Source organism: Acanthochromis polyacanthus, chromosome 14 (assembly GCF_021347895.1).
Source record: "Acanthochromis polyacanthus isolate Apoly-LR-REF ecotype Palm Island chromosome 14, KAUST_Apoly_ChrSc, whole genome shotgun sequence".
Lineage (NCBI taxonomy): Eukaryota > Metazoa > Chordata > Actinopteri > Pomacentridae > Acanthochromis > Acanthochromis polyacanthus.
Window position 1 is genome coordinate 15,348,650 of NC_067126.1, and position 23,363 is coordinate 15,372,012.

At 38.7% G+C, this 23,363-nt stretch overlaps 1 protein-coding gene across 1 annotated transcript in view; it reads left to right on the plus strand.

Moving 5' to 3' along the window:
- clasp1a (cytoplasmic linker associated protein 1a) overlaps positions 1-23,363 on the plus strand; it is a 111,711-nt gene that overhangs the window by 39,424 nt on the left and 48,924 nt on the right. Inside the window, exons 3-8 of the mRNA XM_051958996.1 lie at positions 3,585-3,663; positions 4,516-4,619; positions 5,408-5,499; positions 5,890-5,965; positions 6,350-6,447; positions 9,548-9,618. Of these exons, the coding sequence (XP_051814956.1) occupies positions 3,585-3,663; positions 4,516-4,619; positions 5,408-5,499; positions 5,890-5,965; positions 6,350-6,447; positions 9,548-9,618 (520 nt within the window). The remainder of the gene's footprint in view (positions 1-3,584; positions 3,664-4,515; positions 4,620-5,407; positions 5,500-5,889; positions 5,966-6,349; positions 6,448-9,547; positions 9,619-23,363) is intronic.

Below are 23,363 nucleotides of genomic sequence, written 5' to 3' on the forward strand. Positions count from 1 at the left end.
TCCTCCACATCAGAGACTGATGGAGGAGGCTGTGGTCTGTTGGGTTTTTCTAGCAGATCTCAGGAAGAACAGTGTTCTAGTGAGTGAGGTTTGATCAGAGATGGATCCCTGAGATCAGAGAATACTTGTCTGGAATAGAGATTTTTTTCTGTCACGTGATTCTGTAGTTGCTATATGCTACATTGGGGAAAAAAGTCAAAAACAAAACATTCCAAAGATAATGGAATTTGATTGGTCTTCTAATCACTGTGGCAAGCATACCGATTACAGTCCACTAGCTGCATTTATGCACATTTATTACATTTAATTATCTACCTGTTTTAATGATGACAGTGCATTCCGACAAGAGAAGTTTTTTTTTTTTTTTTTGGAAAACCTGTTGAAAAGTATAATGGTCAAGAAAAGTGCTTTACAGATTCTTACATGATACAGTTGCTCTCACAAAAAATGCTCAGTTGCCCACTTGGAGCTGGAAGCGTACATTATGTGCTCAGTTCAAGCATTACCGACAGCTTCAGATTGACTCAAAGGCAAGAAACAACCTGTCTCTTAGAATCTGTCTGAACACATAATCAAATTTCAAACCTGACATGTTTGCGTGTATTAGCTTTTAGGCTATGATTGGATACAAGTGTCTGAAATATCGTTTTTCTGCCATGCAAAGAATTTCACTCTTTACAAGCATTCAAAATATCACATGTACTAACTGTCACCAAGACACGTCTACACTTCAAAAGATGACAACTACATCAACATGTACGTATTTGTTTATGTTGTTAGGCAGTCAGGTCATGCTTTGTTTATTCTTTTAAATAGTACTCTATAAAACAAAGACTGCGTATTTAACACTAATTAGTGGGTGTGAGATGTTTTCGTTGTGAGTTTGAAGATAAATTTGAAGCGAGTTTTAAAATCTTAACTGTGAGAATTGCAAACCATTGTCAGAACCATGACAGCTGCCAAAACCGTTCTGTTTAAGCAGCTGATAAGTCTATAAATGCATTTATCTGTACTCCATGCACTTCCTGGATCATATTTCATGTCTCCCCAGTACATTAAACAACATGCCTCGCTAGTGCAATTCATTGCTAACCTGTAGATATAGTTCCACTTACTATGCTTCATCAGTTAAGAATTAAATTTTAAAAAATGACACTTAAATATCACAATCAGTGAAGGAGTATAATAAACTAAACAATGGACAATCGCTCTTTCATCTGAGCCAAAAAGAAAGTCCAACTATCTGCCCTAGTTTTTTGGTTTATTGTCTTCTCTCACCATACCAGAATTCAAAAGACGATTATATAGTCTGTATTACTGTTGCCTTTGAGGTTGTTTTTTTTTCCAAAAATATTCTGATCTGTGGTTCAGAATGAAAATACAACGAATCCAGCACATAGGCCTCACATGTTTTACGTGGTCAGGTTATGGAAAACCTCAGGCTACAGGTTTTCAGTCTTCTGAATTAAAAAGCAAGAGGCACACAAAAAGTGACTGTCAGAAGTGAAGAAATCCTGGATGACCTCTGAACATATGTATCATCCTGGCAATTTAGTATTTGTTTCCTTTTTCATGTACTATGTAGGAAGGGTCGTGTCCGCAAGAATGAAAAGAAAGGTTTAGAAAACAGTGGTGAGACCAGCAATGTTGTCTGGTTTAATGACACTGAGGAAAAGACAGGAGGCAGAGCCTGAGGTAGAAGAGACTAAAATGTTGAGGTTCTCTTTGGGAGTGACCAGAATAGAAGGATCAGGATTGACTACATCAGAGGAACAGGGCATGTTAGATATTTTATAGCCGAAGCCAGAGAGGCCAGATTGAGATGGATTGGACATGTACAGAGGAGGGATAGTGAATATATCAGTAGAAGGATGCTGAGTTTTGAATTTCCAGGTAGGAGGCCTAGAGGAAGACCAAATAAGAGGTTTATGGATGTTGTGAAAGAGGACATGAAGATAGTTGGTGTGAGAGAAGATGCAGAAGATAGGGTTAGATGGAAGCCGATGATTCACTGTGGCGACCCCTGAAGAGAAAAGCCAAGAGGAAAAGAAGATGTAAGGGTCAGTGTAGAGACATTCAGATCTGTGTTTTTTTCCCAATGTGGTTATGTGTTATTTGATATTTAGCATTTGCTGACACAGCCATCATCTCTGCTATAGTGAACAAAAACACTGGAAATAAGAAGAGTTGAAGAAATCAGACCCAAGCATGTCAAGTAGGAGGATTTGGGAATTTGGAAAGGATAATGTCTGTGAGATTTGGGTCCAGGGCTTTGAGGGGGATTGTGTGTGTGTGTGTGTGTCTGCTTTGGGGTGTCTGGATGTGGTTGACAGCAAAAGAGAGTTAGCCATCTGTCTGTAAAGAGGAGGAGCCTATCTGTCCTCATCTACATCGGACTCAACTGTGTTATACAGTGTTTCCCTTCAGTTTAACTCACACTCAAACGCAGGGTGCAGTTGTTGCCATGGTCCCTGTGTGAGTCACTTTTTCAAGTCCAAAAACAGGACAGAAAAGTGTTTACCTCCAATTGTGACACTTGGAAAGGTTAGAAAGACCTCCTGCAGTGAGCATACCTGAGAGGAAGCTGAATCTAGATTAGATTAGACTGTTTCTGTGAGGTTTCCACCATCTTAAAAGTCTGGTGATTCTGCTCAGAGCTGTCATTCATTCGTAGTTAGGGCTATGTCATCAGTAATTTGAGTAATTCTCTCAAGTTGGAGAACAAAAGAAGTGATGTGAGGATTAGGACATTGGATACCAGGCCTTCTTTCTACGAGGACACACATTACCTGTTTCTTCAGTAGAAGACAAGACAATATGTGATAGATCACTGAGTAGATGGCAATAGAATAATGAGCAGTATGTTCCAGCATAGAGTGGGATGAAGTTGAATGGAAAAAAAGATATACTTGGCTGTCCTGGCATGCTAAAAAAGATCTTTTGTGTTGCCTGAGAAAGGAAATATGTGTACTGTTTTGTATTACTACACCTTTTGTGGCTGACTGAACATTTAAATATATAGGAGACCACCAGATGGCAGCAGAGCCATTTTTCCAAATTCAATGAATACATCTTTCTCCTTAGTAACATATGTAGTGATTCCCAAAAGTGTGCCATACACTCAGCAAAAAACCCAAATGATGCTTATGTGTAGCTGCATGGCTATTCTCAATCATTGAGCAGCTCTCAAACATGTCAAGGAAAGCTGCAGGAGAAAGAGCCTGCATATATCCATCAAAGTTTAACCACAAAGTGTACACTTGTGGTGCAGCAAAGAAACTGTATTTTATATACTATTTGAGTTTTACATATGTTTTAGTTCTGTGCTTTGAAAGTTGTAGTGCTATTCATAAACACAACAGAAGCTAAAAATCTAAAAAATGTTTACCAATACACAACAGAGCTTTTTTAATCTCATCCTCCACCTGGGCTTGTCCAGGCCTGTGGCAGTGGTTTTTCATAAATTCACGACAATCATTTATATCTGGAAAAAAATCTGATGTGTTTTTTTTTGTTGTTGTTGAAATCTTTTAAAAACTAATTACATTTAGATACATTAATATGTTTCATTGTGTCTTCGCTAGGTGGCTCTGCTCGGCTTGGACCTCTTATCTGCCTTAGTGACAAGGTTAACGGAGCGATTTAGGGCACAAGTGGGAACAGGTAAGATTCCGTTTTTCTAATCTTTTAGAGTTCAAGTCTCTAATAAAGCCAGTGCTTTTTGGTTTCCGATATCCAAGCCATAATCTAATCATCTTTTTGATAGGTTGCTTTACGTTTTATCTTCTTGATTTCAGTGATTCATCTATGTCATTGACACAACAGCATTGTTTTGCTTAATAGTGTTTTATTCCACTTTCTCTTGCTATTTCTGGAACTTGCTTTTGTACAAAACCGTTTTAACAAATTCTAGGATATCTGTTTCACAATTTAGCATCATTTACTTGACCTCTCTGACAGCTGGCTGCCTTCTTCCTCTAAATTTGAATGTCTGAACAACTTATACCCTGGGTACTGTCTGTTTTTATTCTCTTCTGTACTTTAATAAGAATAGCAGTGTAGGAGTTGACAGATGTTTTTTTTTTCAGGGCTGATACCATCAAAATATAGGAAAACTGAGCTTTTCAGCATGTCTTCAGTACTGACAAAAACTGAACAATAAATCTATTTCAATGAAAACCACAATTTACAGTTGAAGGCTATTACACAGTGTGATTACTGTCATGGTTACTAAAAGCTAGAGAGGTGGCGTTTTTAAATTCATTTATTTTGTCTGAAGTCAATTTAAACATACTGATGCAGATAATTGCAAAAGTGCTGAATATGAGTTTGTGTCTTCTAGGGCGATAGTTGGTAGACGCCTAACATTACAGATTGTCTCTGCTGTCTTTATGTTGTTGTGAAAACTTAGAAGTTAGGCTGTCGAAAGGATACAGAATGACCTTCACATATTTGAGTTCTCGTGTTCTTCTGTTTCGTTCACTGTTTTAAAGGGATCTGTGATCTTTTCCTCAGTTCTGCCAAGCCTTATTGATCGATTGGGAGATGCCAAAGACCAAGTACGAGACCAAGACCAAACTTTGCTGCTAAAGATCATGGAACAAGCTGCCACCCCGCAGGTACTACCACACATTAATCTGTGTGCTTTTGTGAGAGAGATCACCTTTTCCATGAGCTTAGGATTTCAGCACATAGCCTGAATTAATTCTAATGATGACTGAGGTAGATTTGCTGCCAGCAATATTTTTTTTCCCCCATTTTTGTGTTGCTCTTGTGTGCTCCTGAGAGAGTGCATAGTCTTAGTCCAGAATGATTGAAATTAAATAATTGTTTTTCCTCTTTAACAAAACTCACCAGTGTTGCCAGTGACAGCAAGCCTTTGGAACTGTGGTGCACCACAATGCACTTCTTTTAGTCAATATTCCCCTTGAAATGTATCAACAGAAACAGTAGCAAGCTGAGCAATTCACTTATTAATATTGAAACATTTCAGTGACCAGCTCTTTTTTCAGGACCGTTTGTACAGTGCAAGGTATTATCAAAGCTATATGGATTGTATAGGATGCCATCAAATTATAAAATAAAATGGTATAAAAAATAGTGGTTAGCTGGCTAGTTATAATAAATACGTATCGGTTAATGTTATCTATCTGTCTGTCTGTCTGTCTGTCTGTCTGTCTGTCTGTCTGTCTGTCTAATTGTATGTGTCAGCCAATAAGTGTCAAGAAACTGCAATACAGGATTGCCATTCTAGTAGTAGATCTGTATCAAGATTATGTCATTAATAAGAGAAATCACAAAAAACTATTAGAAATACTGTTCCCTTTTTTAAAAAAATATTTTTTTTATGATCTTTTTTTAAAAAATCCAATATCTCTGGCTAATTGTTTGCTATATGTTGTTGCAGTATGTATGGGACAGAATGCTGGGAGGCTTCAAACATAAAAACAACAGGACCAGAGAAGGAGTGTGCCTTTGCCTCATCGCCACACTGAACACGTATGCTGAATGCCTCCATTCAATTTCATATGTTCTGATTGTGGTGGTCGATAGTAGGAAATCCTCATTTTCATGTTACTTCATATGATTTCATCTTTTAGATTTAGTTCTACAATGTTTAGATGTTTATAATTCTTGTGAAACATAAAGGATCCAGTGTTTTAAATGTGTCGCGCTAACTGAGGACATTACGAAAATCACCTGTGCTCTCAATGGTAAAATAAACAGACTGTAATTTGCTTTATTTGTGGGAACACAGTGGCATTTTGCACCTTGACTTAATTTTACTATCCTGGGTGTAAGTGTGTGCTCATCTCTCCTTGTATGCCTCCTACAGTTCATCTATTCATGGGACTGATTTAAAAAAAAAAAAAAAACTTTTTCTTTCAGATATGGAGCTCAAGGCTTGACTCTTAGTAAAATTGTTCCTCATATATGTAACCTCCTGGGGGACCCCACAAGCCAGGTAAGCCCAGTCATGCTTTTTCACTGTTCTGGTTGCTTTTGTCAGATGTGTTATTTTGTGTCTGATCTTTCCACATACTGCAGAACTGAACACACTGATATGCAAAATGTTTTGGGCTTTCTTGTGTGTTTGCTTTTCTTTGGTGTGTCAGATTACACAAAGCACTCTATGTTCAAATACAGACAGGCAGTAGGCTCAAACACTCCCTCCATGGTGTCCCCCTACTGATAGGATAAAGTAGTGCACTCTGAGGACGCAACAATATGCTGTGGTTGAATGATGTGTTTGTCCAAACCCAGTGAATCTGGGATAAATGGGGGAAAAGGCATTTAAAGAGATATCACCATTTGTTCTGTTATTTTTGTATTTTACTGTGATCATCAGGTACGTGATGGAGCTATGAGCTGCTTAGTGGAGATCTACAGGCATGTTGGTGAGAGGGTGAGGCTGGATCTCAGCAAGAAGGGCCTGCCACAATCACGGTACAACACCAGGCACCTGCCAACCTGTCACTGTCTGTTTCACTACATCTACCTTTATCCCTTTGAACAATTTTCAATTGTCAATTTCTCAAGCACACTGCACTTGTGGCACAGCTGTAAAGTGGTGAGAACAAGATTACCTTCCATGTTCAGACACAAAGAGGCTGCAGGCCTCCTTCATACACACTTCTCCCCCTGGTGGAATCTTTAGATATTACAGTTTTAGAAAAGGGAAATTTACTGTACATTTTATTTTTTTCAAGCAAAGCCTTGTCTTCAAATTAAAATGGTCTTCATGAATTTTATCACAGTATAATTACAGCAGTTTTCACACCAAGTGCTTTTCGATAATGACAAAAATGAATGATGCGTTCACATTTGAATGCTGTTATGTAATTGGATTGATTAATCAATTAGGTGTTAACTATTCAGCTACGCCTCATCCATTTTACATTCAGTCAGTCTGTTAGAGTAATTTTTTTACTCTAATTTTTAAAGAAAACAGTCTAAATGATCTAATTGTCTATTTATTCCGTCCTGGCAGAATACCACCCGTATTTCCAGACAGATCGCGAACAAAAAAGGAGACCCAGCAGGCTCGTCTGAGATTGAGTTCTGTTTACTGAATCTTCTTAGCCTTTCATACTATTGTAAAACTGCAACACAAATACAAGGGAAAACATGTTAGAAACAAATAAATATGTAAACACTCTTTACAGACTCATCCTTTACAGGTTATGGATGAGGTAACTATGATAACTTTACTATGTCAACAAAATAAACACAACAAGCTAAACTAGCCGTAGCAGCTTAACTAGCAACATGCTAGCTTTTACCCTCGCGGTCAGCATTAGCATAGTTACCACGGTGTCTAAAGTTAAAATAAAGACCAAAAAACAGCACATTGAAGCTCAGTGTCTCATACAACTTAAATACACAAATAGCAGTCATACTAGTAGTTCCACTGCAAGGCTCAGGCAGTCAACTCTGTGGTGTGGAGCACTTGACAAGCATGAACACTGGTCATCTTCATCATCAGAAGCACCACCAGGCGGGACATTTGTCAGTTAATGGCAAGAGTCAGAACAATACAGTGGTCCCTCGCCATATCGCGGTTCACTTTTCACAGTCTCACTGTATCGTAAATTGCATTAGGTATCGCAGATTTTTGGCTATATTGTGGGATTTTGCGATATGTAGTTATTTTTTTGTACATTTATTATTCAGCTAAGCTGCACTGAAGAACAAAGCTGGAGACAGGATGTTTGCCTTTTATGCAGTCTGCAATTGGCAAATGCTTTTATTTAGACACACACAGAGAGCAGCACTGAAGAAAATGTGGCACAAAGTCATCAAAAACACTACAACATAACACTTAACCGAACTAACTACGCTGACTAAACCACAAAAAACACAATAAAAGACAAACACTAATAACACTGTAACACTAACATAAACCACAATAATGGCATTTAAACCCCCAACACCCCGAAGCCCCATGGTGCATTGCAGCACAACAGTTCAGTCATAGGGACTGGCTCTGTAATCGTGACATTATTTTAATTATTTTTGCGGTAAAATAAGCATTTTCGAGCCTAAAAAATTGAAAACAATATTAAAAAATATAAAAAACAACAACTAAAACATATGAAAAGAATATTCAATTAAAATAAAATGCGCAATGTACAGCGCTGTGTGCTGATTGGCTCAGCGACCTTAGCATCAGACTCCTCTGTCTCCCGTGTGTAGCATGTATTCAGCAGTTCGCCTTGTCCATTTCACATAGATGTCTAATCGCTGCGCATAGTGTTGCTCTACAGTGTTGTACGGTGTGTAGGGAGAGTTTATAAAGCCTTATATATAAATAATAAAATAAATATGGTCGCAACTTCGCAGATTTTTGTCTAGGGGAGGGGGTCTGGAACGTAACCCCTGCGATAGATGAGGGACCACTGTATTCTTAAATGTGAATATGGTTTTGCTTCCATCAGTAACAGTAACATTAATATCTTGAATATAATATTGGAAAGATTAATTATCAGTGACAATTATCATTTGTTGCAACCCTGTTATCGTGTCTGTTTTGTGTATTGCACGTACCACACACACTTCATGTGGTTTCTGTTTAGTATTGCATATTGTGTTGGCACATTTCTCAGTGTTCTTTAAGAAGACCTGATTCATTATCATTACAAAGACTCATCCAAGCTGTAACACATTTTTGTACTATAACACCTATAGCTCAAATAGGACAACTGTAAAACTGCAATTTGTGACACATTTTTGTAAGAAATTAGTGCAGTGTGTGTGAAATTCTTTTGTGGCTATGAACATGTCAAATAATTTTCTAATGTTGTCTACTTTCATACTCTTATTTCTTTTGGTGAAAATGAATGTTGTTATGATTCCTCATCTGCTACCACATATTTTTAGAATGAAGTTGGCGGTCTATGAAATTTGAGCTGAACCAAATTGCACCACATTGAGTAGGGTGTAAAGCTTCCAATTCCTATGAGAAAAAGGTTACTAAGGATTCATTTTCTACTCACCTCAAAGAGAAGGTGTTGCTTGATGCCTTTTTCATTCTTCATTCCCTGTACTTGATTTGTTTGACTTTGTCTATTGTCAGAACACCCAGCAAGTTTTTTTTTTTCTGCCACTAAATCAGATTTTTTTTTCATGTTTTTTATAATCAGTTCCTGAGAAAGTCCTTTAAAAAAGGCCTTAATGTCATTGGTTAGGTTTGGACAAGCTATGTTTCTTTCTTTCATTTTCATATATCACATATGTCCAGGCTGTTTGTGGTATTTTCTTTCCTTTTGTCCTGTTTTAGTCTGAACCATATGGAAGAATATGTCGGCATTCCACCATTACCTCTCTCTCTCTCTCTCTCGCTCTCTGGCCCCCTATTGCCAGTTAGTCATCTGTGTGGTGGTTTTGGAGACTGTCTATTTTGGTCTTGGCCACCACTGCTGTACAGAGCGGAGAGAGAGCTTCTTACCTCAGAGGTGATGGTACAGCTAGCAGGCCATCTCTCTCTGCTTCTATTGTTTAACACTGTTGTTCTGATTTTTTTTCCTGTTTATATCCACTTTTATAGGTTGAATGTAATCTTTAGCAGATTCGATGAAGTCCAAAGATCTGGGAACATGATCTCATCCTCCGGTTCAGGTAAGTAATTCTCCTTTGTGTCCTTCTTCTTCTTCTTCTTCTTCGTCTTCGTCTGATATCATAATCTTAAATTGCCCCCAGAGGACAAATAATTCTTTCTGAATTGAAAGCTCCTCCTTCAAGCTGTCTATATCAACTTTGCTCACATTTCTTGGTTGTGGCATTTTAACTTTTTGATATGCTCCCTTCAACCAAATATGCCTCCAGTTTATTATCAAGTGAATATCATTCAGAAAAATGTATCATGTCTTTTAATTTCACTGCTGGGTGCTTTATTTCATTGCACAAACATTGTTTTTCTTTATTTCCTCCCTGGTAGCATCCAGTTTAGTTGGAAATGGAGGAGATTCACTGCAAATATCAGGACTTTTGTAGTCTCAGCATAACATGGAATTGATTGAGGCTCTGGAACAGCTTGGTGGTAGTTTGTAATGTGGTGTAGGGTGGAGTTCAAGAGTTATGTGTGAAAGTGGAGCACTATGATGACAGAAACAGCAGATTTGTGCACTGAAATCCTTATTTTCACCACATTGTCATTGTCTTTCAGCCAGCTTTTCCTCTCCTGTGCTACCGCTCTATTTTTCTGTCACACTCCATTTGGGCATGTCAGCTGCTGTTAAACTGTACTCTCCATGTTGAATGTGTAATGCGTGTATCGCAATGATGCGAGGAAAGGAGGGAGTTTGCAGGCCAGATGGACAGCCTGGGGCCAGAAAGGATGAGTTTTAGCCACAGGAGGTTGGCATCCACTGGAACTTTCAGATACCCTTCTTTACAGCCAAAGACATAACAGTAATAATAACATAATTTATTTGTGTAGCACTTTTCAAAATACTTAGACACTTTACATAGTTACATTATAAAATCAGCAAACATTAAAACAGAGGAACATCATAAAACAAGTCATATAACACATCCTTCCACAGGCTTGAGAGTCTCTCGCTTGTCTCTAGCTTTAGAAATGTATCAAAATAGCAAGGTCAAAAACAGAAAAGAGACACAGTTACAATAAAAATGCAGATGGATGGATGCTTTGTATGACAGCAGAGTTGTGACCTTAGTGCAGGTGGAGCTGCTCAGACACACTCACTGCTGACTCTGTCCCATTACAGCTGACCACACTGCATTTACAGGGAGAACAGCTGAGCTGAGGAAAATAGTTAGAGTGGGATCAGTGTTTCAAAACAGTTTTTAACATCCCTTCTCAGCTATCACTCTGCATCTCATGTGACGCTTAACAGTCAAGATGAATAAACTGTGCTGTTCACAAGCAAAAGCTCTGTGATACCGGCCAAACTGTTAGATGTAATGAATTCCATAGTTTTCTTTTTTGGACTGTCCACTGACTATTGGGTTAATCAAACCCTTTTACAACATTTGATGATGATCTGGACAAGAACTCACTTTTTGTGGTGAATTCAGTCTTGATGTAAATAGACCTTTCTGATAGCTTATACTAGAAAGACAGTTAAGCTGTTTCTTGCTATTTTTTGTCTGGAATTTATTTTAGGAACATATTTTGATGTGACAATATCCTCCTCAGTAGATTTCTTCTGTTTTACTCGTGACACTGTGTACTTGTCATGAGAAATATTTTTCAGGGTGGGAACAGTTGTATAAAGCTTGTGTGTCTCTCAAGAAAATTCATTGGGGTTATTTCTGGCTGAGAGACAACACATTTTTAACAGAAAGCCTGTGCTACTAACTAAGTTAATTAACTAATTTCCCACAGCACGGGGAGCAATAAAGGATTATCTTATCTTAGCTGTAGTTGGGAGGCATACATAGACATTCATCAGACGGAGGTCTAACAGAAGATGCTACTGAGTTGCATTTTAATGTTTTTGGAAACTGACGCATACTAAGGCTTGTAAGTCAGTGTATCCCTGTTAGACAGATGTGTGACCCTTCTTTTTTAAAGCTGTCTCTAATAAGTCAACACTAATTATTTGAAATAGATATTTTATCACTAAATGAAAGGGAAGCAGGTATTCTCACTGCACAAACATGGTGACTAAATCTCTCTTTGTCCTGTAGTTTAAAATCTAAGAGTGTGCTCTGAGGCAAAGTCAATTGCTTGATAATCTGCTGTAGTAGAATGTTATATTTAGAGTTAAAAAGAGCATTCTTGAATATTAGTCCTAAGGAACATGCTGTCTGTCCCAGTCATAACAGTTGTTTTCATTTTGCCCAGTACAAAGTCTTGCAAGTTCATCAGAAAGGCTAAGTGAAAAATAGAAACATGACTCATTTTAATAGTTATGAGCTAGTCAGTCAGTATATCTATCATGATCAGCTGCTTGGCTCTACCTCTATTTCACAGCTGCACTGAAATTGACTTTAGAACTACAGATGACAACTCGTTTTAATTTAATTCCATTTGTCTCAGAGCTGACAAGGAGGTCGGGAGATAATATGGGCAGGGAGTGAGCTGCATGGGGAAATATTTAGACCTTCAGCCTTTTTTGACTATGATTTTACAGCTCTGAAATAAATTCTGTGTACAGGGAAGAGGCATACTTGTAAAGAAACAAGCGTTAGGTACAGCGAATGTAATGAGTTAAAATTGCACTGTCACTCTATGATCAAATGTGCTCCGTACTGACAGTAAAAAAAAACCAAACCCTTTCAGTTTTAAGAAATGTTTAAAAAAACACTGTAATTACAGATCTGGCTTTGTGAGCAATGGAGGAGAAGAGGTGGTTCTGCTCTTGTGCTGTTGCACAGGCAGAGAGAAAAAGGGATGGGAGGAGGAAGTGGGGGGATTAGTGAGAGGTAGGGGCAGAGAACAGGCAGAGTGTAGAGCGATGGAAAGCAAAACAAAGCCGCCATTTCTGTAGCACCACCAAGAGGTAAACAGTGGCAGAAAGAGATACATAGAGAGAGATTTAGGGCAGAGACTGTAGAGAGGGCTTAGCGATCAGCTGTGTAGCAGCATTCCTCTCAGGCTTCATTGCTGACGGCAGCTTTGCACCATGACAGCTGGAGAAGGTAAGACTTGAAATAGAATAGAGTTTTCAGATCACACACGTATCACAATGATTTAAATGTTACATAGTTTATCTATCCTCCTAGTTGTGTTTGTTGTGTGCATGTGAAGGGAGAGCTATCTGATTAAGAGAAAGTCACAGTTTTAATTCTCTTATATAATCCTTTTTTTCACTTGCTTTTTTTCTTTTGGCTTTCTGCTGCAAAACAGTATGACTCAATCTTGCTAAGTGATTATCTGGTAGTTATTGAGGAAGCGCGCATCTTCTGTACTTCCCTGATACCTTAAGCAAGAGAATCACTCCCAAATGAATCCAGTCAGTAGTGGTTGTTTTTTGCTGTATGGCAGCAGTGGTTCTTCCTGCATGCTGCTACTGTGTTACATTTTGTTTATCTCTGCTGTGAAAGCAGTCTTGCCTCCGGTCTCCTCTTAGTGCCTTCAGAAACTGTGTCTGAAGCATCCCAACACTTTTATCCTGGTCCAGCGCTGGCAAAGATGATGAAAGATGAGAATTACCCTCAGTATGTAAACTGCTACATATGGCTGTCTATAATTTGCCAAATTTGTTACGCAATCCATTTAATCATCCCTGTATTTCTGTATTATGGTCAGTTTTATGGGAAGACTTGTCAGAGAGTGCCGAGTAATTATTCACTTCATTCTAAAATCGACCTCTGTTGTTTTGAGTCGGTAAATAAACATTATGCAGCTGTGATAAACTGTTTTGGACTCTGTGTTTGATGCATTATGGGTGCAGGTTTAAAAGGCTTATAATAAGCTTGTTCTTATTCTATTATTTGCAGAGTCACTGCCTCTGCTGTGGTGATATAAGCAGAAAATGACAATAGATAATGTCTTTCCATTTTTCCTTCTGTCCTTTTTAAACCAATTTAAATTGGACCTCAGAAATGCGTACTTCACCATCTGCTGTCATGGGTCAGAGTATGACCTCTTTACCAAAAATTTAGTTGTAATAAATTGCTTTCATTGTAAGCCTTGTACAGTAATATTCTATGGCTAAAAGCCCAAAATTGGAAAAAAAATTCTCATTCTTTAGATCTCAAAAGCAAGTATTTCATAAAGTTTTCTGGTTGGTTCAGATTACTGATCAGAGTATTTATTAGGACTGCTTATATTGGCCTAAGTTGTATAGAAACAAATGAAATGGATAAATGCAAATCGGTGAACATACATACATACAATACATTTACTTTTAGAAAGGAGCTAAGTATTGATGCATTATGGACAGTTATGCACAGTATTTGGACGGTTTGAGGTGTTTTCGAGTGTCACTTTACCCTCTGAACCCCAGTCATTTTTAGATATTTGTTTCCATTACATTTTCATTACTGTGGGCTCATTTTTCACTGCAAAATAAAGTCTTGTGTCTTTACTGGAAATACAACACTGACTAGGAGAGAAAACTAATAAGTGTCTTTTGTACAGTTTGACACAGTTCTAAAACTGTAAATCAGAAAGTTGAACTTCTTTCATTATTCACTTAAAGCTTGTGTCCGGAATTTCCGTTTGTTTGCAATTTATGTATCATTGTTTAACAAAGCTTAAATGTGTTAGTCTAGTTCGATACTATAATATAATGTTAGTATGACGCGATATGAAAATGTATTCCTGAGCTCCGCCTTCCTCTCATAGACCCCCATGTTATTCCAAAAAGCGCCGGTAGCTGCCGACCAATCAAGTTCGAGCTTCAGCTTTGTCATGCTGTCAATCAACGGTTACGCGCACAGCAAGCAAGCCCATGCAGAGGTGGGCGAGCTACGCACTACGCAACCGCGCGCACATTTGTTTTGCTTGTGGAGGAGAGAGCATCAGGGATCAGCAACTTCCAGAAAAGTTACCAATCCCACGGCTTGTCAGGCCAAGAGACTGCAGGACGTTTTTTGGCTCGGGGTGCTCGCGTCGCTCCCCGACCACGGCCTCCATAGCCCGCCTGACGGCTTCGTTTAGATGCCCGACCTCTGGAGGAAGATGTTGGGGCGTCTGGGACATACTCTTCGTCAGAGGAGTCATGCAATTCTGAACTCTAGATAGAAATAAATAAACAATGTAACACATATACACGCGTAAATGCACTAAGTTTGATAAACAACGTCATCGAGAGGGATACATGAGTGTAATCACATATTGAAACTTTACTCGTTCGTCCTAGCAGATTCATGTTATTTTGGTGTTAGGACAAGTTAGACTCAATACAGAATTCTAACGTAATTCCTTTATTATTTACTAAATGTACTAAATGTAGAAGAGTGGAAAACAGCAAAATAGGCAAGATGCTGCAGCACTCCGGGCACTCCTGTCAGGTACTGCGCGTGCACAAATAAAGGGGCGAAATCAGAGGGAGGGCGGGACCAACAGTGTTTTGGGAGATGCTGCGATTCAAACTCCGGAGACGAGCTTTAACAGATATTTTACATATACAAAATGCAAAACAAATGTGATTACACACTATAGATATTTTAGTACTTAGATTTTACAACAAATTAGGCATTTTTAACATTAACTAATGCTAATGTGCACATCAGCTCAGTCATTCATAGTTTCTTGGTTGCCCTGAGAGGGCCTGAATTTTTAGTTTTTTTTTTCCCCCACAGTAAACACAAATGTTTTTTGATGAAATATAAATTTTTTTAATGTTAGATTTGATTGTTTTTTTTAACTGAACCACACATCAAATATGACTAGTGTCTGCAAGGTGAAATGTTATCACGTACAAAAATAGCTTCTAGTTATGAAATTGGCATTGTAGATTCAATGACATGGCTAATTGTACATTCTTTTTTCATAGATGCATACGAATTAGGATCATCCAATTTTTCAGTCTTTAAAATTAAAAGCTCGATCACAAGCAACGATGGGTGAGGAAGAGAAAGGAGTGTAGCCACTTAAGCTTTGTTTCTCATCAGTACCAGAGCTCTGATTACTTTAATTGCTTTTTTCAGTAGAACTGTCATGTTGTCAAGTTTTACCGGCAGATGGGCCAGTCTGTATCAGTATGGGTCCATTTAGAGTAGATCAATGCATAATGCAGACTGAAGCTTCAAATAGAGGCAGTATTTATAACCACAGAGGCGGTTAGCCAGCAGCCACGTCTTAAAACAGGGAAAACTGAAAATGTGTGGATTGTTTTAACTACAGTGGATCAGCCAATGGGTTTTCACTTTCTTCAACACAATCACAGAACGCCTTTGTGGTTGGCTGTAATTCCAAGGCTTTTTGTGTGTGTGTGTGTGTGTGTGTGTGTGTGTGTGTGTGCACGTGCATACAGGCTTCCTTGTGCATCTTCAGTTCCAGCACTCCGCTGTTACATAAACATTGCCGACATTGCAAATCTGTCTTGTCAGCTCTGATAAACTGCAAACTGAGAGCAAAGCAGATCTACATCGGTCACCTTCAGCCCTGTCATGTCACTGGATTTAAGTATTTGCAGAGACACACCCCACCAACTCTATTTTACCTGATAAATATGAACACAAATGATAAGAATCATTATTTTTGATACTTTTTAATGTTCATTATGTGATATCATACTGGAATCCATTAGTACAGTTCTGGTATGACTTGATTCTCAGAATTATGAAAGTGAAAATTGGTTCTCAATATTATTACACCATCAAAGCCAAATTCATGTGTTAGCAAAGCCTGCTGGGTAACTCCATCTTAAATCATCAGACTTTTAGAATAAGTTCTTCTCAACCATCGTAGATATACCAGAATTATTTATCATAAACTATGGATATGTACAAAGATATTTGTTAAGTTTTACTTTGATATATCAGATATGTTCAGAGGTAACATTTCAAAAACTTTCTGTCAACCGATCTGAGGCACATTTTTGGGCATTGAAATTTGAGGCTAAGTTTTAAAGACACTATTCAAGATAAAAGATTATTTTCTTTATTCTTTTTGGAGAACTGTTTTGAAACTCCAGAACTGTGTTCTACTTGAATTAGGTTATCTACCAATATTTTAGTTTTTGTTACAACTTCTCATACCTGCTCAATCAGTTGTATGAGTTCAGTAAAAATAACTTTCTTTTTGTGATCAAATATTTCATATTAAAAAGTATTCTGTGAGATTTTTGTATTGTGTCAGGTACAACTGTATGTGGTGATGAAAATATCACTAATTGACATCTGCATTGTAAATATTTTTGTGAGTGTGAACTAAGCTATTGCAGTTTCTGTATCAGTGGCTAAATGAAAAATAATGATTTTAGGCTTTTAAGTTTTTAGTTGCATAGATATTGTTGGTCAGAACATTCAGGAAGTGGATCGACAGACAGTTTTATTGAAAATTAAATCACGGAAAGTATTTGACATATATGGCTAAAATAATTTAAAGCAAAGCAGAGATGGTTGAGCTGGTGACCCCTGATGGCTTGAGATGGAATAGCCTTGCTAGTTTCATTGATGGTAGTTGCTAGAGGTACGGACCCGTACCCGTAGCCTGTGGCCTACGGATACGGCACTTTCCATTTGCCAATCAGATACGCGAGATCTGGTCACGTGACTCCCGGTAGACGCTAGAGGTACGGACCCGTAGCATCGGTACTACAGGTACGGACCCTAAACCTAACGCTAACCATAACCCTAACCTTTGCTTACCTTTCAACAGTTTGCAGTGGTTAGCAGCTTCTTGACTCGCGAGACTCGCGTACGGGTCCGTATCTGTCTGGCAAATGGAAAGTGCCGTACCCGTAGGCCACAGGCTACGGGTACGGGTCCATATCTGTAGACACTACTACCTTCATGGATTCAGCATGACACCGGTGTCACCGTGGGTATTGGAGTGTATGCATGTGAGTGTGTGTGTGTGTGTCCAGTATTTTGTGTTGCACCATGTCGAAATTAGTCAACACCAGTGGCTGAGGAGGAAAAAGGAGGGATGAATGCTGAAGAAGGAATTCTTTTCTCAGGAAGCCCTTTGATCATCACATGCACAGACTTGCAAAGAGAGGGAAAGCACTGCTTTGCAGAGAGCTTATTGTGCATGTTTGGGTTCTGTGTGGGTGTGTGTGTGTGTGGTTATACATCTGCTGCCATTGGCTGTTTCATAGTGTGGAGGAGGCTTTAACTTTACAGCAGTGAAAAAAACCTTTTCTATATTTAGTATTTTTTTAAATTCTGGGTGTTTGTGTTATTCGGATACATTAATTTTCAGGGTGAATACCTGGAAAATAGAGAGTAAAAAATGATGTATGAGATGCTCCTCATTGTGACAGCAAAAATGATCCCGACACTTAACTTTATTCCTGAATATTTTCAAATGAATGCAAATTAAAGGATACGACTTGTGTTTTTTTGTTCTTCAAGCCATTACATGAAAAACCACATCAGCCTGCCCCTCACACAATCAGATGTTTCATTTTGCCATTACTTTAATATATGTAACAAAGCAATGCGAAACTTCACCTTTGCACTATCAGTATTATATTAGAAGACAGAAGACATTAATCTCACAATTGTACCATTTAATTTTTTCAGATCGTGTCAAAATTAAGTGGAGTGTGTATTCATAGTAAAGAAGGAATGCCACCCAGTGTAACAGTTTGACTCACTGCTAAGTAATTAGCAGGTTTGAATGAATAACTTGTATTTAGCATATTGCATCTGTTAATAATTAAACTGGTGTTTCCATTTTTGCTAGTTACAAAAATATAAATCATATCTAGTCTTATCCTTTAGTATCATCAGTGTTATTAGTGGAGATGGGTATGGTTCTCTGTTGAAAGATCAGAAGAAGCTGATACTCCTTACTCTGGTTTTGTTAGTCAATACACAATTGAGAGAGGCAGTAAAGATGAGGGAGATACTGTGTGTGAGTGAGAGGAGATGTGGGACTTGACATGCAACAAAGGGCACAGAGATAGAGAGACAAGTATGAACTTTGGCCGGCCTACTGAATGAAGGGATTGTCTTCCTCATGCTCTCTGCCAAGTGAAATGTGCAAGCAACCCCTCTGTCCATGTGACTGAGGGTTAAAGGGACTCTTTGCTGGGCAAAATAATAGACTGCTGTAGCAGTGGCCCCTCTGCCTGGACACAGGCTACGGTTATCTCCACTAACTACACTGGATATTTGTACAAGTTGATGCAAAAAAACAGCTTCAATTTGTGTGACACAAACTCTGATTTCAGGTTAGTTCTGTTTCTGTCCATCTGCTAAATTTATGCAAATCTTTTGTGACCATAGGACTGTTGAATAAGTTTTTGATGGCCATCAGGACATTGAAGAGAGCCTAGCATACAGTTTCTTTAAGTATTTGGAAGGATGGTTGCTTTAGCTATCTTGGAGAACTACCCACAGTTCCTCTGTGGGTTTAGGCTGTCTCAATTGCTTCTGTCACGTCATGTAATCCCCTATGTTTGGACTAATACTACAAAATGAATTTGAGATGGATAAGCATTCAGGTCACATGTGGTCTTGCAAAAGACGAATGAGAGAATTGTGACTGATACATTTTTATTTGCAATGTTTTTCCCCAGAATTTTTAAATTCAACATCAATGAGAAATCGAAGAATAAAGCTTAAAAAGAGTGTTTGTATATACAATTTCACACTCACTGCTGCTCACTGATAGATAGCAGATTTTGAATGAAATAGGCAACTGTTGCCATTACAAAAGACAGGATTGGCACAAAAATATGTCTTTTAGGCTGATTAAACCTCTAACACTGCCGATGAACCATCTTGGTTGACGGCAAGTCATAAAATGACAGATTTTCATCAGCTGGCATGTGCTGCCCAAGCATTTGCATGTGTGACAGTGTGATCCAAAATTAACAACATGAGAACTGTTGGAGTAAGTTGTCTTGATAGCCAGTTACTGTATTTGTGTTATTGTTGCACATAAAGATCAGTTTCCACAGCATGCTTCTTTCTAATGAGGCTTACTATTCTTAATCTTTATTATTGAATTGTGGGAAAATTGTCTAATAAAAAGCAGCAGCCTCAACTCAGCTTGGTTTCAGTTGACTTCATTAACCTGTGGTATACAGATCATTCAAATAGGACTGTCAACTTTGTACCAACCTGACTTCTGAACAACACAACTGATGGTCCCAACATCATTAAGAAGGCAAGAAATGCCACAAATTAACCTGTGAAATGAAAACCTTTTCAGATGACTTCCCCATGAAGCTCATCGAGAGAATGCCAAGAGTGGGCAAACTACATAATTCCATATGAGTTCATTCATAGTTTGGATGTCTTCAGTGAGAATCTACATTGTGAATAGTCATGAAAATAGAGAAAAACCATTGAATGAGAAGAGGTGTCCAAACTTTTGACTGCTAGTGTAATTTCCCATCTGATGCAGAAATACCGATTAATTTTATATCGGTCAACAATGATTGGTTTTCCAAAGCTGAAGAGGGGAACAAAAATAGCCACAGAGTACAACAAATAGGAGTATAGCTTAATACATAGGAAGCATCTAAGAAGTTTATGATGCTCCATATAAAAAAGAAACTCTGCTTTCAGAAGGAGGATAATGGTAAAAAACAAATGCCTCAGGACATATTTATTTATTTTGTGTAGTTTGAAGTTGTGTTGCACAGCAATATTATTCTTTCTTGGCTCAGTTGTTGTGTGCATATGAGATCAAATAACATAATCTTGCCCGTTGGCATTTAAGAATTGAGCAAAAATAAGTGAGTAAACGAAAGCTTTTTCTTTGTGAAAGCCCACGGTCTCAGATTTTGAAAACCCCTCCTCTTTGATGCCATTTGCACTCTGACTATAACTTGTCCCTGATCATCTGACTCAAACACTTAATATCTCTCATCATTTTCCCCAAAAGTTGCTGTAAACCTATTGCTACACCTGCACTTTCTGCCACAATTCATCACATTGCTGTCCCGTATCTCATGCATCCCCTGCCTCTATGGTACTTAAGGTACCTGTGATACTGGAAAAAAAAACAAGAACTGTCACGATGTCAGAATTCTTGCATGGACTTGGTCCCAAAGCATTTGGTACTTAGACGTCCTTAGTTCCAAATGTAGAAGCTGAATATGGCATCCTGAACCTAGGATGCCATATTAAGAATTGGCAGTGTGATGCATTATCCTGTTGTAGTTGCTTAGATCCAGTGTCGTTTCAGACAAAGTTAGTGATATGTAATGGTGATAAATAACTGTATGGAAGAGACAACAGAGTAAAGTAGGGAAGAGGAGCCCAGTGCATCATGGGAATCCCCTTCCAGTCTAAACCTATGGCAGTATAACAGTAACAGGACTGCAATGACCTCTGGGGTCAGCATTACCTTTGACTGGCCAGTTGGCTGGCTGTATCACATAGACCTACAAACTGTGATGTCACGCTTCACTTTGCCCGTGTTTCTAAACAGAAGACAAAATGCCAAAGACAGAAATATCTATGCTAATGCTAACGCTGTCAGACTCAGACGATAAACATCCCCTTCCCCCCGAATGGGCCCGCATATCCGGAGCCCAGAAATTGCTATTTGGACCAGCCCTATAAAGCGCACTCAGAGAGTGCAGTACTCCGCCAAGGCTGCTCAGCCATTGTATCATTTCTGATAGATGAAATCCTTAATAAAAAAATGGCCTTGCGGTGAGCACAGATGTGTTTTGTGCACTTGTACGTTATGCATGATATCGAATCATGTGACATAAATATGTAGCAGAGGACAGGAATTGATGGGACTAGAAAACACCCCCACAAATTAATCAATTGTTCCTTTTATGATTTCCAATCGATAAGTCCGATAAGTCCACAGCTATCTATTTGTAATAGGATCACAATCATGTGATCTTCCACAGGCAACTGATGTAGTGTTCACTTGTTGTCATAGTTACAGTGACGCTGTGCCGCTATCTCGTAAGGATACAGAAATCTTTAACAAATCTGTGGATCCAGACTATATACGACATCACTGCCAAAATCTTATCACTTGGTCCTTGAGTCATTTCTGACCTTTCCTGAAAATTTCATCCAAATCTGTTTGTCTATTTTTGAGTAATGTTGCTAACAGACAGACAAACAGACGGTCAAACGTATGGCGATCGTCACATAGCTCTGCTGAATTCCTTGGCGGAGTAACAGCGTTGCTACAGCACACAACCAGAGTTCCCTTTGGCAGTGGAGTGAACTCCTCCCCTGCTTGGTTGTCAAAATTATGCTCTCAGAAAGCAAGAGCTTAGTTCCCTTCCAGACAGGCCATCTGACAGACCAAATTTTGTCTGTGTTAAATACGTAGAACAAGATTTCTCAATGAACAAAAGTCACATGCTGTACATTGGAGTAGGACAAAATAAAATGAGATACAACATTGCAGTTTACTCAAAGATGAGTAAATTGCAGATTTCATCAAGACGGAGCTTGTAGCGAGGTGGTTAGTTTTCTGCTGTGCCAGAAGTCTCTCTGGTTTGTCAGTGAAACAAGATGTCTTTATTATGACATAACGCTGATCACCATCATCTGTCTCTTATGTAAGTCCACAGGCTAAACCACAGCAGGCCTGTGTGATAGACATGCCCTGTAGCGTGATGGAAAAGCCCGGTAGATTCCCCTGAGCTCCAAAAAGCCCAGGAGGGGACCATGTGATAGGCACTGAACAAGTGTGACATATACAAGAAATTAAGAGAAATGAAAGAGAAGCGACTAAAAAAAAAAGAGAGAGAGTGTGTGATGAGGAAGGGAGAGCTCGGAGGACAGACGAGGTTAACAAGAGAGAGTCGCCCTCTTCTGTGTCACACCTCCCGAGGCAACTCAGAACATGATTAGAATTAGTTGACTCCCTCATTTTATGAACTTTACTTTGCAGAATGTTTTCTTAATCCCCCATGCCTCTGGGCTTTTCTTCATTTTATAAAGAGTACAGCGAGAGAAGAGTAAATCCTTCCTATTATATGAATCTGTGCTTCAGAGGCAGATTACTGGTGACTGTGCTGATGCCTGTGCAGTTTCAGCAACAACTTTGAGTATTTCAATGTGTGGCACATTGCAGTTTACAGTGTATTCTGACACCTAGTGGACCTAAAAAGTAGCACATCCTTGATTCCTAAGTCATCCATTCATCCATTTTGTATATATACCACTTAATTCTCTGTAGGCTCGAGTGTATCCCAGCTGACTTATGGTGAAGGAAGGGTTCACCTGGACAGGTCATCAGTCTATCTCGGGGCTATACAGAGAGACAAACAAGCACACTCATATTCATACCTCTGGACAATTTAGAATTACCAGTTAACTTCAGCATGTCTTTGACTGTGGGAGGAAGCCGGAGTACCCAAAGAAAACCTACGCATGCACATGGAGAACATGCAAATTCCATGCAGAAAGATCTCAAGCTGAGAACTGAACTTTTACTTTACATTTACAAACAAGAAAAGCACTCGGAGCACAGTTCTCCACTAAGGCTGTTCATTCCTCAGTTCAGAATCACGGCGACATAGAATCTGACCATGTACCATAGATCTACCCACAAACTAAATGAATGAATAACAAATTATCTTGTGGTAAGCACAGGCATGTGTTGTACGTTATGTATGGATACCGAATTGTGTGACCGAAATATGTAGCGGGCTGCTTAAATTGATGCAGACAGCTGACATAGCGTTCAGTTGTTGGCATAGTTACAGTGATGCCGTGCTGCTATCTCGCAATGATACAGAAATCTTTAGCAAATCTATGGATCCAGACTATAAGCCACATCACTGCCTAAATCTAGTGAGGTGGTACTTGTGTCATTTTTGACCTTTCCTGAAAAT